The sequence below is a fragment of the Geospiza fortis genome, unplaced genomic scaffold, assembly GCF_000277835.1.
Source record: "Geospiza fortis unplaced genomic scaffold, GeoFor_1.0 scaffold130, whole genome shotgun sequence".
Lineage (NCBI taxonomy): Eukaryota > Metazoa > Chordata > Aves > Passeriformes > Thraupidae > Geospiza > Geospiza fortis.
The window spans coordinates 10,401,872-10,416,197 of NW_005054300.1; the positions used below are offsets into that span (position 1 = coordinate 10,401,872).

Sequence of the window (14,326 nt, forward strand, 5' to 3'; positions counted from 1 at the left end):
CCTGCTGAATGGAGTGTGATGCATATTATTTGAATAGTCCTGTCTTTAGTACTGGGATGGGCTCATGTCTCTTTCCTTGTGTGCCTAAGCTGAAAAAGTGATATCAGGCATGAGAGAGCTGGATGGTGTGCTTGTGTTCAGCACAGTTTATTTTGATGAGGGGTACTTGTCCTAGGTTAAAAGTCTGATTTCCCTGGCTGAGCTATTCCTCCCTCAGGTTCCTCATTACTGTCCACTTTCTCCAGTGGTAAATTGGAAGTAGCCCCCTTGTCTTCAGTGTATTCCTGCCCTGGTTTCCAACCTAACTGAACAGACTGCTCCCAGCAGGCCCACCCCTTGTTTCAAGCAGCGCTGTGCACAGCTGGGACTGTGAACTGAGGAGCAGTGTCTGCAGATGTGTGTCTGGGAAAACTGTCAGTACTTGATTGTATTCAACTCTCAGTATTCTGATAAAAGAAACTACACTAGCCTGGGATAGTGCAGCTATTAGTCGTACTTCAAAACAGCTCCTGTTTTAATTGCCTGGTAGAATTGAACACAGTTTCCCTATTACTGTCTTTATTTTGATTTTAAACTGTTCCTTTAGATGGTGTGTAAATGTTTTTTCATGTTAGTAGAATTAGCTGAAGGTGAAAACATACCCTTGAAAAAGTTTCAATATTTTCAATTTTTGTTTTGAAACACCTTTTCTGTGTGAAACTCAAAGATGATTTGAAATGAACAACACATGTTTCAAGCCTAAATTAAACTTATTTTGACATACTTGTTTTACCTGAAAAATTAAGACTTTTGGTTGCTGTTGACTTTTCCTTAGGCCAGCAAGTGAGCCGAAAGGTGACTTTTATTGCTGCTGTTATGTGCAGTACATGCCATGGGTCTGTTTGTGAGTTTGTCCTGGCAACCTACCTCCCTTGGTCCCTGGGGGATCCCTGGATGGGATTATCACACATGTCGTGTCAAAGGAAGAGCTCAGTGCTCTCTCATCCCTTCCCCACCCCATAAATTCTATTTTCTCAGCTATTTGACCCCAACAGCCAGGGTGTCTGAGGGCATACTGGACTTTGAAGGACTTTTTTTTTTCTCCCAGCTTGCTTACAAATCAGGCTGGTCCCACTTTGCCTCTATGAGAGGGGCTCAGGGATCTTGCCTGCGCTTTTTGGGCAGCAATGTTAGCCATGCCTGGGCCAAGACAGCAGGTTTTGTCCTGAATGTGTCAGCAGCCCAAGGAATTGCTTAGCTGTGTGTCACTGTCACCATGTGCCCAGCTCCTGGCCCATGTGCAGGATCTCATCCTTTGGGAGTCAGAGTTTGTGAGGCAGGGATTAACTTCCTCCTGTGCTGCTCCTGCGAGCCAGTGTTTGTGAGTGGTTTGGTTTGGCTGCTAAAAGGAGAAAAAGCAGATATTTACTTATAAGAGGGTTTTTGTGGACTTTGTGAAGGACTCACACGTGCCTCAGCTGCTTTTAAATATCACTGCCCCTTCCTGGGTCAGGATATGTATCCTGTTTAAAGTTGGGTTACCTCCCACATCCTAAAGCTCAGGCTAATTCCTTTTGCAATGAGGAGCACTGTGGGTGAGCCCAGTAGGTCACGCCTCTTGGTAGCATCACCTTATTCATGCTGAATGTAAACAGAGCTTGCTGCTGCTGCTAGGATCATCTTTGTGCATTTGCATTTTCATTTTGTAATTTTCTATTTGAGTTTATCTGATGTGCCTGAGGGCATTACAGGGTCCTCACTGTTACAGTGAGTGATTCACAGCCCACAGTGCAGTGATTTCCCTCCCCTGCAATAACTCCATCATAGAAGGGAGGGAGCAAAAGTGGTAGGAGCTTCCTTAGGAAATGGCCCGATAATACGCTGGGAAAAGAATGGGCTGAACTTATTTTCTTTTTTAAATGCAACACAAAAGGAAATAATTACATTCTCATTGCTGGACACTGCCACTTTACTGGACCTTACTTTCAAAAGGCTCTTCTCTTCAGTCAACCCCATCTTCTCTTATCTCTTCATACTTTTGGATTACCATCATTATAGATGTCAGTCCTGAGCTGCCAAATAGCTTCCCAGAAAATTTTTGTGTACAAGAGAGGACTTATTAAACTGGAATATATGTATGAGAGTCAGGTTATTGTGCAAACAAGTATTTTAACTTGATGATATTTAATGTTTTGATTTGAGCCCTGATAATCTAAAGTGGCTTCATATAAAAATTAAAGACAATTTCATAAAATAATTGTTAATGATTAATGAAATAACTGCCATATAATTAATTTTGATGATTATAATTTCATCATTAAGTAATATAATTAGAAAATAATTATAAATTACATATTTATTAACCTGAAAATGTGGTCAGTCACCTAACTTGTGATATAGGAACCTCTGGCACTTCCAATACTTTATTTTTCAACACAAAAGTGATATCTGAGTCCCAAATGTATGAGCAGGAGTTAGTAAAAGTAACTTGTATAGGCCCAAAAACCAGGCAGCCCTGGGTTTTACTTGACAAACTGTTTCAGCAGCTCACTAATTTCTAGCCTGTCTGCTGCAGGGTAATCAGTGCAATTCCCAGGAAATCCATGAAGGTTTTAATGAGCCATGACATGCTGAGTGCACAGTCAGCGTGAAGCAGTGCAGTGTGAGGAAGCTGTTGGCAAAGGCTGATGCTCATAGATCCTGAGGAGCCAGCTGCTAATCCTGACACTTGCCCAGGGAACTCAAATATTGGGAACTCTGTACCACCTTGCTTCATCTCTTTCACTGTACAGGTGTTGTATCCATAATCTACCTCTGATAAATGAGTTTCCCCTACTGGCTGGTTTAGGATATTCTGTGTAGGTGGTTCTGCTAGAACACTCTGGTTCTTTATTAGAAGACCGGGTAGTCCTTAATTTTGCCCAAGTTCAATTTTTCCAAAAGTCACCGATCTTTAATGGTATCTATCTCATTGTTTTCTGGGTCTGTGAATCAAAGCCTAAAGTGATCATGACTTTTTGTTTGTGCTCCCTCTTGTGGGTTTGTAAGTAGCATAAAATCTGAATCTATTCTTTTGAGATTTAAAGCTACATTTTTATACTGAACTATTGAGAGATATTTAGGAAGTGAAGCTATATGCTGGTGAACCAGGTCCATAGCAAGCTGGCAGACTCATCCCATAGATAAACATAGATAACAAAACTTCCTTGGAGAGAGAGCCCAAGGAAATTATATTCATTTTGGATTTCAGCATCCTAAATAATACTGAAAATAAATAATCATTAATAATTATTAAAATTACTTAAATTTAAATATTATTAAATACTTAAAATTATAATAAAAATTATAAAACCACAAAAATTATTATAAAGTAATAATTAATAATCTAATACTTCCTTACTGGGAGCAACTTCATTTTTAAGTTGGTAGTTTAGTGTTTTGAATGGCCATGCTCAAAATTTAAAGAACTTAGTTTATTTTATTCCATTCTAAAATGCAAGTATCATATTCTTAAAAGATAAAAAACAAGAAAATTTAGTAAACTAAGTGAAGCTAACACTTTTTCAGTCAGATACACACCTCTTCAAATCCAAATTGCAGCACTCGGACTCCATAAGCCAAACCAAGAGGGAATGGAAAATCAAGCAAAATTTATAACAGGAAGGACGTCTTTTATTAGGTCAACTAATGTAGCTAAAAATAAGAAACAGGCATACTTTTGTGTACACGAATACTGACATGCACAGAGATGAAACTGGATTTGATTTTTGTTAAACACCAATGCATGTATTAAAATGAAGAGAGAAAAGGGACAGCTACTGGCAGATGGCCTGGATTTTTAAAATCCTTTTTGCTGAAGTACTCCTAGTATCATGGGTGAACAGACTTCCCCATGGCACTCTTTGAATTGCCTGGATTCTTTTAACAGTCATTTCTGTCAATTGAAAACTTGCTGAGTAGTAGCTAAAGATTGGGGGAAATGAGTGCTGGGGAATGGTGTACTGAGCACTGTGATGAAGACAGCCCAGCAACATGAGGCGGTGGCTTTCAGGAGGCTCCTCCCTTCCTCCCCCCCTTAAACCACACACAATAACACATCCTAGGTGGTCGAGGAGACTTTGCCTAGAAGTACAAAGTGCCTGAATTGCACATGTGATTGTTACACTGGGATAAAAGCTGGAGTCGAGACGAGGGCAGATCCCACTGCTTCAGTATTTGTACTTTTTGAAAAGCCAATTTGGCAAGCAGCATAACAAGAGCCTAACAAGTGGATGGACATATGGGCAGGCAAAATAATAGTGCGTGAGGAAGAGGGTGCAGATGTGAGCTGCAGCGAGGGCGTAGCTCCATATGGCACGATGCTGACCTTCGGTTGGTGCCTGAATGGCCGAACGCGGCGCGGGGCCCAGCCAGCAGGGCTGGCCTCACACACATCATCTGCCTCCAGAACACAATAACACAGCTACCACAGCTGGGGTGCCTGACATCATCCTGGTATTGCTGCACCTTGCAGCTCTGACACCTTCCCTGAAACGCCTGGTGTGTTCCGTGCTTCTGGAAAAATACATACCATTACCACTAGTAACGTGGTGGTGATGGCTTCTTAATCCCTGTTAACCCTCTGTGCAGGAAGAGCAGAGATAAGTGTGCAGGGTACTTAATTTCTGTCTGTGTTCCCAGGGTTTAAAAGCCTTTATATGCCTTTGGAAAGGAAGTTACTTAATTCTTTCAAGCAGATAATATTAAAAATCCTGTGGTTAGCATGTTTATTTGAGAAACATAGTGGATTTTTTAAATAAACTAACCCCAGAGGGATGTGCATGTTAGGTGGAAAAACAGAGGCACTCTGTTATAAGGAGAGTGTGATGTGTGGAGGGCTTAATTCTTCAACCTAGAAATCCTTTGACGAAATACACTTGATAAGTCCAAACTATCACTTACGATTTATTATCATTTGTTCTTCCCTTTCCCTTTTCAGCTGTTAATCCTGACACTGGCTTAGAGTTTGGCCCCATTTTATCAATGGCTGCTTGAAGTGCTCAGGAGGATTTGCTCCAGTATTCAGCAGAAGTCTTTGATATATGAGATTGTAGGCTAACACTGATAATCTTTTGTGAGGAAGTGTCACAATACATACATCGATCATCCAAGCCTCTGTCTGTCAGACTCTCCCAACCCAACCGTATTTTTCATGACACAATGCAGCGCATGGCCTTTAAATTACCCATCTGTCTGACAAATCAGTGAGTGTGGCAGAAACTGGCAGCAGTTTGACGTCGCCTATCACTTTAACTGAAGTGAAAGTAATGCAAACAGATTTATGGGATCCCCTTTGATTATAGACTATGAATATATTTGGAATTGATGTTTGTGAGAGAGACACAACAGAGGGGCAGGAAAGGCTTGTAGGCAAAAGCACTAGTGTTGGGTTTGCAGCTTTGCATTTACTATGAGGGAGATTGTTCTGCCCTAAATTTTTCCCTGCCCATATGGTGCATCTCATCTGAGCACCTCTGACCTTTTTTCTTTTTCGTTTTTTTTTTTCTTTCATCCTGACTGATTATTTAGCTGCTCTAAATTCATAACTTTATAAATTTTAAGGCTAAGTTTTCTAAAATTAATTTGATGGACAGCTGTTAAACAGATCTGTAACATTCATTGCATGTCAGTAAATACTGCTGAATTTCGAAGTGGACTCTGAATACAGTGAAGCACAGCAGAAAACAAATAGCTGGCAAGGATGGTTGCTTGCTGCAATGCTGGTGAGGACTTGAGTTCTGTGATGGATTAGAGCAAAGCATTGACTTGGCTTTTTTGATCCAATGGTTTATCTTTGCAGAAGTAACCAAGACCTTGGCTTTTGCCTTTTTCCCTCCATGCAAATGCTCTGGCCCCAGTATAGTATTGCCATGAACCTGGTTCATAACCAAAGTCTGGCATAGCAAGCCTGGATTTTTAGAAAGAGAATTTTAACCTACTCATTGACACTGTTGTTTAAGTGTAGTGGTGAATTGTGATGGTGAAAGCTGGGACAGAGAACTACTGAGTGTGTCTCATGTGCAGGCAACAACATGTCCGTTCAAACAACTCGTGTCTGCAGCTGAGCTCTGGAAGCCCAGAGCCATTCAGTCCAAGTCAGTGGTAGGATGGTACCCTTTGGGTTTTAGTACATTTGTAAAATCATTTTCTGAGCTCTGGAGCTTACACAAGCTTCTTTTGAAACACTGCCTGCCTTTCTTCAGAGAAGCCATAGACTTAACTGATTCCCCTCTTTTTAAAGAAATAGTTTTCATAAACAAAGGTGCAGGCATTGGAAGTCACTCAACAAAACAGTTGAGGTTCTGCTGTGATGGCTTTTGCCTCGTTTCCTGAGGAAATTGTGATTTGTGAGTTTGCCACAGAAACTCAGCTCATTCTCTAAACACCTTCAGAGTTTTCTCGTGCCAGGCAGCGCTGAGTCAAGAGAATCTCTGATTGATGTGGGTTTTTGTACTGCCACAGCCATTGGTAGCTGGGGAAAATCATGATCTACAGCTGCTTTGAGATAAGTTTTCTATATTTGGAATCCTTCCCCGAATTTGCACAGGGGATGTTGTTATAACCTCAAGCTGAATTTAGTTTGTTGATTCCAGCATGCAGCCTATCTGAGGTGCCTCACTGAGGTTGCCATGTAGCTTTTGCATTACCTGGGAGCCTCTGGCTGCTTCCCACAGGAGAGGCTAGGTGGTCTTTGGGGTCTGTCTCTCTCTCTCTCTTCCTGTCTGGAACTTGGATAGTGGAACCTATGTAAAGCTTTATTTTGGCTAAAGGAAACCCTGATATATTTGCATTTAGTCTCTAGTTGATAAGGACATCCCCAGTGCTTGCCTTTTTTTCAAATCCAAGCTATTCCTGTTCTAAAATTTCCACACACAGTGCTCCCATCAGGTCCTTCCTGTCTGCATCCCACATCTATCCTGAAAACACACTCATTGGAGAGCCCTCTGTGCCAGTCCCACACCTTGATGGTGTTTCTGAGGGGAGCCACATCTACACTGGAGCACAGAAGACGTGTATTATCCCAGTGTAATGTTCAAAGCACAGACATCAGCCAGGCGAGGATCACTTTGAAAATGAGAGCTATGGATTGTCTTTGCTAATGTCGTTGCTCTGGTATAATCCTGTATGAGTTTTTTCAAGCACAGCTTTGCAGTTAGGAATCCCACCAAGGCAGGCGTGACTTGGGTGGAGCTGTCACTTTAGGCATGTTCTGCTCTAGTAGCACAGCAGAGAGCACATGTGAGCACAGTCCCAATGTGGTCCCTTTTGGTTTAAGCCAGTCCTAGGCCATTCTCTACAGGCAGTAGCTCTGAAAATGAAGGAAAGCACAAACTTTAAGACAGCATGGTTTGAATGTAATTTCTAGGACCCAGTCAATGATGCTGGATGAAATGTAGCCTGACCTCTCTGTTTATAGTACCTTTGACTAGCTACTGATGAGTCAAAATATCTGCTTTTTAATAATGAATTTTTCTTCACCTCTAGGGAAGATGCATAAACTTCACCCGTGTGAAATCGGATGGGACCTCTGCCCCTTACAGCCCACCACCGAAGCTGCCATTGCGCGACAACGCTCCCCTCAACAATGCTCCAAGGAGTCCTTCCTCTCCTGTGTCTCTGCAGCCTCCTTCCAGGCAGCCACCTCCTGGGCCACCTCCATCCCGAGCCCCTCCTGGACCTCCTCCTTCACGCCCACCCCCGCAGCCCATGGCTTAGAGTGCAGCAAAACCTGATCGACACAACACGTCTCTTTGCTGAACACAGCATATTTATTGAGTATTGGTTTACAGTTAAAGATATCAGAATTTGTTGCTGGTCAGCAAAAAGAAAAAAAAAAAAAAAGGGAAAAAAATTTTGCCAAGTGTCAATTTTAGTGTAAGAATATATTTATACCACACGTGCTGAGTAAACATTCAGTGGAAAGATTCAGAGCTATGGGGTATAGAAACAAACCAAACTGATCATCTAGATACAGTAGCAGCTTTTGTGTGTATACTTTTGGAGATGTATTTAGCTAGGACAGTTGTCTGACTTGGTGTGTCAGATCATTTATTAATAACTTTAGCTGGTACTTGTGCATCAGTGGCTTCGATAGCTGCCGCCTACAAGTTGGTTCAACATAGTTCATTGAGGAATTTGCTTTTTTTTCCCAACAGTACTGCATCCAGATGTTAATATGGATCAACAATTGCAAAGATAACTTTCTGCCTTTGGTTCTGCAGGTGGAATTTCCATTGAAGTCTTAAGAGGCCTATAACAGTAATGAGGTAACATAAGACTATGTGCCAATAATCTGTCATAGAAGAGGGATATATTTTTTCCCCTGGCAAACTCAGTTTTGAGCCTGCCATCTCTGCATATGTTTAGATGTGGTTGCATAGGATAACCACTGAAGGTGAGATACTCTATCTAGAAATCCAGATTTTGTACAAGACTTGAGTTCATATTTGTCCAAAGTTCAGAGGAATTTTGAGAAAAATATTTTGGCTTGGTGTTTAGCTTTCATTTATAGAAAGACTAGTCCAAAAGGAAGCAAACATACCTGGAATTTGAGCATAGTTGCTGTAGTAAGCAAACAGAATGTGCTATTTATATTAGCAGCATTGAGGGACTGAATCTATTGCTGTTTGATTGGATAAATTTCCTTTTGATCTTATTGCCAAGAAGAATTCAATCCTTTTGTGATTAAAACATAAATTCCTCTTTGAGCAGCTATTTCTTCAGACAGTTCAGATCCCACTAATATGTAACCCTGCAGTCTACCTGTGGCTGAGAGGTATGGTGTGAAGAGTGAGCATGAGCTTTTATCCCTGTTTTACGTGCTTGGCTGCTCTCCCATGCCCTCAATTTGGGTGTCACCAGAAGGGGATGTGAGCACCCACACAGAGGTGGGAATTTCTGACGCGGGACTGGGGGCCAGCCCATTATGAGTGTTCACTGAGCAATACCTGAGTGGGTTGTGCCCAGAACATTCCCTAGTGAATCAAAATAACACCTGAGCTTGCTTTTTCTCCACCACTACCTATTGTATTGGAGAGGGAACCAATGCTGGTCTGCTTTGGCACTGGCTGTGTTTTTAGGATAGTTGTAGAAATAATGATATGTTGCATTATGACACAGCATATACCTATTTCTCCATCTGTGTGTGGGTGTGTAACACATCACAGGAGTTATTGGCACATAAGTCTAGGATATAACACTAACTGTATTGTGCAGTTGCTCCAGATTTAAGACCTTTTCATGCAGTTGTTACAGGCATATAAAGTTGTACTGGCCCAAACAGAAATCAAGCTTAATGTTTCCAGTGGAAGGCCCACTTGCAGAACACCACCAAGCTCTCATCATTCTATGCTGATCACTGTGACATGCCGTGTGTATGCAGCTGAGGCTGTCAAACATGACTCAGAAGAACCACAGAGCCTCTTTCTCCTCTTGCACTGCTCTGCTCTCTTGAGCTTAGCTCTTACCTCATGTATATTGGTGCAGGTAGTGGAATCATGGTTGTGAGTGCCAGCTGGCCTTGGAGTTGTTCCTAATTTAGGCCAGAGCCAGCAAAGCATTTCTGCATGTGTTAAAATATCCTGCAGGTCAAGAGAAACTTCCTTATGCCCAAGTGCTTTGCTGACCTGTGACTCCATTGTGATCAGAAAGGAGAATTGGGATGCACTCAACCCTATCCTCATTCTTTTTAGACACTTGAATAGGGTCTGCATAATTTGGTTCATGAGAATGGATTTCTGTTTGGAGGGGAAAGAAGAGTATGTGTGTGTGTGTGAGTGCCTGTGCTTGTGTGTGGGAACTGTGCAGGGTTTGGTTTCTCTTGCTTTACAAAAATTGCTTGAGAGTTGCACTCCTATGAATAGAAAGGCGTTTTGCAGCCAGTGTGACACACAGTCATCACCTATCTCTGTTTCTTTCAGCTGAAAGGTGACACCAAAAACAAGTCCTGTTTTCCACTGCAGTTCTGGTGAAACTCTGCTTTTACCCCAGTGAAAGGAGCTGCATGACTGCAGTGAGAGGGCAGGAGGAAGGGTGGGGGAAGGTGCAGAGATCATTGATGGGCATTATACTGGTAATGTGGAAACCCTACAATAACCTTGCTGGGTCTAAGACCCTTTGTAATGTGTATGTACAGCAAATCTAACAGCTTCTCACGTTGGTTGTGTGAGAATAATTAGCCAGCAAATGCTAACTAGAAATTGAAATGGCAGAGGACAATAAAACTGATACCCATGCCAGGACAAAGCAGGGCATTAGAGCTTTAACTTCTTGTGGGGCTGCAACAGACCACTGCTCTGGGATGCCAAGTCTCTCATGCAGTGAGATTGAAGCAGTGACTTGGTGGGTCAAGAGTTAACTTTAGCCAATGAAAAAGCCTGGGGGCCAGATTTTGTCTTGTCTTGCACCTGTAGAGATCCTGGGAGAGGTGAGTAGAGTTGGCGATTTGCCCTCATGTTGATGTTGGTGGAATTTGACTCCCTACCAGTGACAGTGGAGCTGTTGGCTCAGGCAGGGCTTCTCACAGTCACACATCCAACATGCTGTTGTTTGCAGTTGAGGAGATTATTGGTCTTTGCTGAAATAGACAGTCCTGCAAAGATAACACATACTAACAATTGTGCACAACTTGCAAGTGAAGAAGGAATAGGAGTAGCTTAGGCTTTGCTGAATCCCAGGTGAATGGATTCATGTATGATAAAGCAGGAACCACCATGGATTTGAGAATTAGATTTGGCATAAATGGTGTTTCCTGCATTCTCACTGTAAAAAATTAAGCATTTGGTGTGTAACTCAAGTTTTGGCTGCAGCCTCTGTGACAGGAACACTGCAGGTTTAGTTTGCTGGTAAAGCAGGAAGGGAAGGTGAACTTTTCTGCCTTAAACTGAATTTTCTTTGCGAAGGTGGGAGCAGTGAATATGCTGCACTGGCTACAAAAGGCCTTTTGGTTGTACAGAAATGTACCCATTTGCAGTGATCTCAGGCACTGTAACAGCACAGTAGGAGAAAGTAGTTGCTATTTTATCATCTATTGAGCTTGATCCTTACCTGGTATAAATCAAAATAGACTAACTGAAATCAAGGCAGTAGCATTGGTGTCCATCAGCTGAGAAATGTCTGAAAATAAAGGAAGGGTCAAAGTGGCTCAAATGGGCCTGTTGTTTCAATGTTTGTTTTGGCATTCTTGTATATGCCAATTGTGATTAGAGTAGTTACACTGCTAAGAAATGTTCTCATGTGGGAATGATTCCCATGTATTTTCCAGTATATAGCATCATTTGACACTTGCAAAAAAAAAGTGAATATCTAATTCTTCCCAAAATCCTAGAGGAAAATGTGGATTCAGGAGACCTTGGTCTCACACTTAGTACAGATGTGCCATGGCACAAGGTGCGAAGCAGTGGGGAGGGAAATTCAGTGTGTTTAAACCTGATACAGAACCACATTGATCAAAGCATATTTATGGCCATTTTTCAAGCTCAGTGCATGTGTTGCCATCTGTGGGAGTAGCCTGCAGAGCAGACGGTCCTAAATAGAAAAAGAAAAAAAAAAGGAAAAAGAATCAGCTTCTCATGTGAAAGAGCAAGCATAACAATGAATGACATTATTTCATGAACTGTACCAGTTCAAATGCATGTGCACCTGGTGCTCCTAATGCTTTTTAGTCCTGTTGGTCTTCAGACAACATGATCAGTAATACACTTTCTTTAATCACTTGCTGGTTTTATTGTTGTTACTTTGGGTTTTTTTGTGGTTTGTTTGTTTTTTTGGTTTTTTTTTAAAGAAACATTTCACTGAGAAAACAGCCCTACTTCTGTAAATATAGAGTTTAATTTGGAGGAGACAGCACACTTCTGGATGTTACTGCTGGACAGTTATTTATTAAAAGGGGCTCAAGGTGAATTAATAGAGGTGGCTCAGGATCCATGCATGCAAGTGTGATAATGCAGTATAGCATTTTCAGTTCTCTGTAGTTTTGGGGCGAGGGGAATTTTTGGGTCATCCTAGTTTTTTTAGAAGTTTGTTACTGATATACCTTTGAATAATGCAATAGCGATTCCTAGCATATAACATTGCTTGAACAAATGTGTAGATTACAATAGATTTTTTTATTTGGGAGATGAGGAGAAGGGTTGTGAGGGCTAAATGTTTTAGGAAATGTTTTAGTTTTTATGGGGGGAAATGTACTGTACTCAATTTTTTAATTTTTCTTTTGTTTAGGAAGATGTAGTGTTTTCAGAAACAGTGGGGATGTGGGCTGATCCACAGCTGGGACATGGAGATGTGGGACAGAGGAAGCAGTAAGATTTTTGAGGGATAAAGAAGCTTTACATGGGGGTGTGGGTTTGTTGTTACTGGTACATGTGGTACAAATTTCTGTAACTTACATGCTGCTTCCATGTTATAGTCATGTAACTTCATGCATTTTAGGCACGTGTGCTGTTTTTCTGAGAAAACCTTGCAAATGTATTGCCTGCATGCAAATGTGGGAGATGTAGCCAAAATCTTGTAATCCAACATAATGTAGTCTTAATGGCTTCAGAATCAACAATAAAAGTGCTTACTGGTTAAACACTATAAAGAATTTTATTGCAGGGTCATTTTAAGAGGTGATAAGCTTCTCTGTATTTTCTTTCTAATCAACTCAGCCACCTAATGGTCAGGAGAAGAATGTGGAGTTGGGCTGTCAGAATTACCACCCTTGACTTGCTACTAACTTCATTAGAGACAAGAGTATGTTCTGTGCCTCAGTTTCATGTCTCTAGGCTGAGAATTTCAATCTTTGTCTAATTCAAAGGTAAGCCATTGTATTTTGAAACCAGGTGGAAATGCTGAGTAAATTGAACTGGACTCAGGGTTCAGACAATTATTAACACATGGGGCAGAGCCTGAAATAATTGCTGCTATCTTAAAGAGAAATCATAGAACACACAGACATAAAGTAAAATCCATGCAAAAAAAAAAAAAAAAGCCAGAGCTCAAGACTTTAACAAAGAGAAAATCCATGGGAAATCCTACACTTCTGAAAACCCTGGAGTCACCAGGCTTCAGACAGAACTACAGATTTTCAGTCCCTCCCTGCTTCTAATGTTTCCTCTGTATCTGTTCCAGCCCCATTGAGGACTGGGGGTGGAGGGCTGGTGGACATAAGGCAGGCAAGAAATTCAACAGGGGTAGGCCACAAAAATCTCCAACCAAGCAGGCTGCAATTATGGGTAGTCAAGGCTGCTGCAAAGCTGCTGAGCTGTGGTCTGCACTCAGTGTGCCCACCATGGCAGCCACAGCCCTGTGTGCAAGGGGGAAGGAAGCTGGTCTTTGCACACACATAATCCCCTGAGCCTCATCTGCAGAAAACACTGGGCGCCCAGTTTTGGGGCTCTGGTCTATGTGAACTCATTGCAGCAAAGCAGGTGGGAGCTGCCTGGTGCCCTCTGGGCAGCTCATACAGGCTGTGCTGCTAATGGGAATTGAAATCCTCAGCCTGGAGCTGAGCTGTTCCCTCATGGAGGCAGGGGCTCTGACAAAGAGCCTGCCTTGCTCTCACTCTGCACCCCAAGCTGGCAAGACAATAGTCACCCAGTATGGTTTTGTGGCCTTCGCTCTGTTTTGTTCTTCCATCTGCTTCTTACTCAAAAAGCAGGCCTGGGCTCTTGGAAGAGATCAGATAAACATAAGTGCTCCTGCAGCCAAGGCTCTGGGCATTTTTATTCTGCATTAACAAAAATCCTACATTGGCTGCAGATGTGGCTGCTTAGGTTTATGCGTGCCTGAGACAACAAAATTCAGATTCGACCTGAACTTTCCCAGAGACTGGGAATGTGCAGATCCAGGTCTTTGGTTATAGAATTTTTTATAAATAGCCTCTAGTGCTGATTTAGAATCTTTCATCAAATGTCCTTCACAGTCTCAGGACTGGCATTTATATGTTCACATACACCAACCTCTGCCCTATCTGTCTGCATGAAAGTCAGCAACAAGAATTTTTTTGGCTTCAGCAACCTGAGCCAGGAATGGAAAAAATGCTCTTTTCCCCTCTCCTCTCATTCCTTGAAAAACCACAGGCAGAGCATGTTACCCATGCTGGAAGCTGTCTGGTCTTTGCTCTGTGAATATGCTTTGCCCTTTGGGATGGGACTCATCTCAAGTTTCATCTGTTTCTGTGACAAATTTCCCCTTTTCCTGCACATCAGAGGATGGACCTTCCTTTTCACTGCACAGGAGATTCCTGGCCAGGTAACATCACTGATTTCTGACTGCAGCTCAGACTGTGAGTTATGTATGATATGAAAAAGTTCTTCAAAAGAAAGCT

At 42.0% G+C, this 14,326-nt stretch overlaps 1 protein-coding gene across 1 annotated transcript in view; it reads left to right on the forward strand.

Annotated features, from left to right (window-relative positions):
- The window catches only part of ANTXRL (ANTXR like), a 56,018-nt gene extending 43,424 nt beyond the window's left edge, over positions 1 to 12,594 (forward strand). Inside the window, exon 18 of the mRNA XM_005417397.2 lies at positions 7,504 to 12,594. Coding sequence (XP_005417454.1) covers positions 7,504 to 7,734 — 231 coding nt within the window. The 3' untranslated portion in view covers positions 7,735 to 12,594. The remainder of the gene's footprint in view (positions 1 to 7,503) is intronic.
- The last annotated feature ends 1,732 nt before the right edge of the window (positions 12,595 to 14,326 follow it).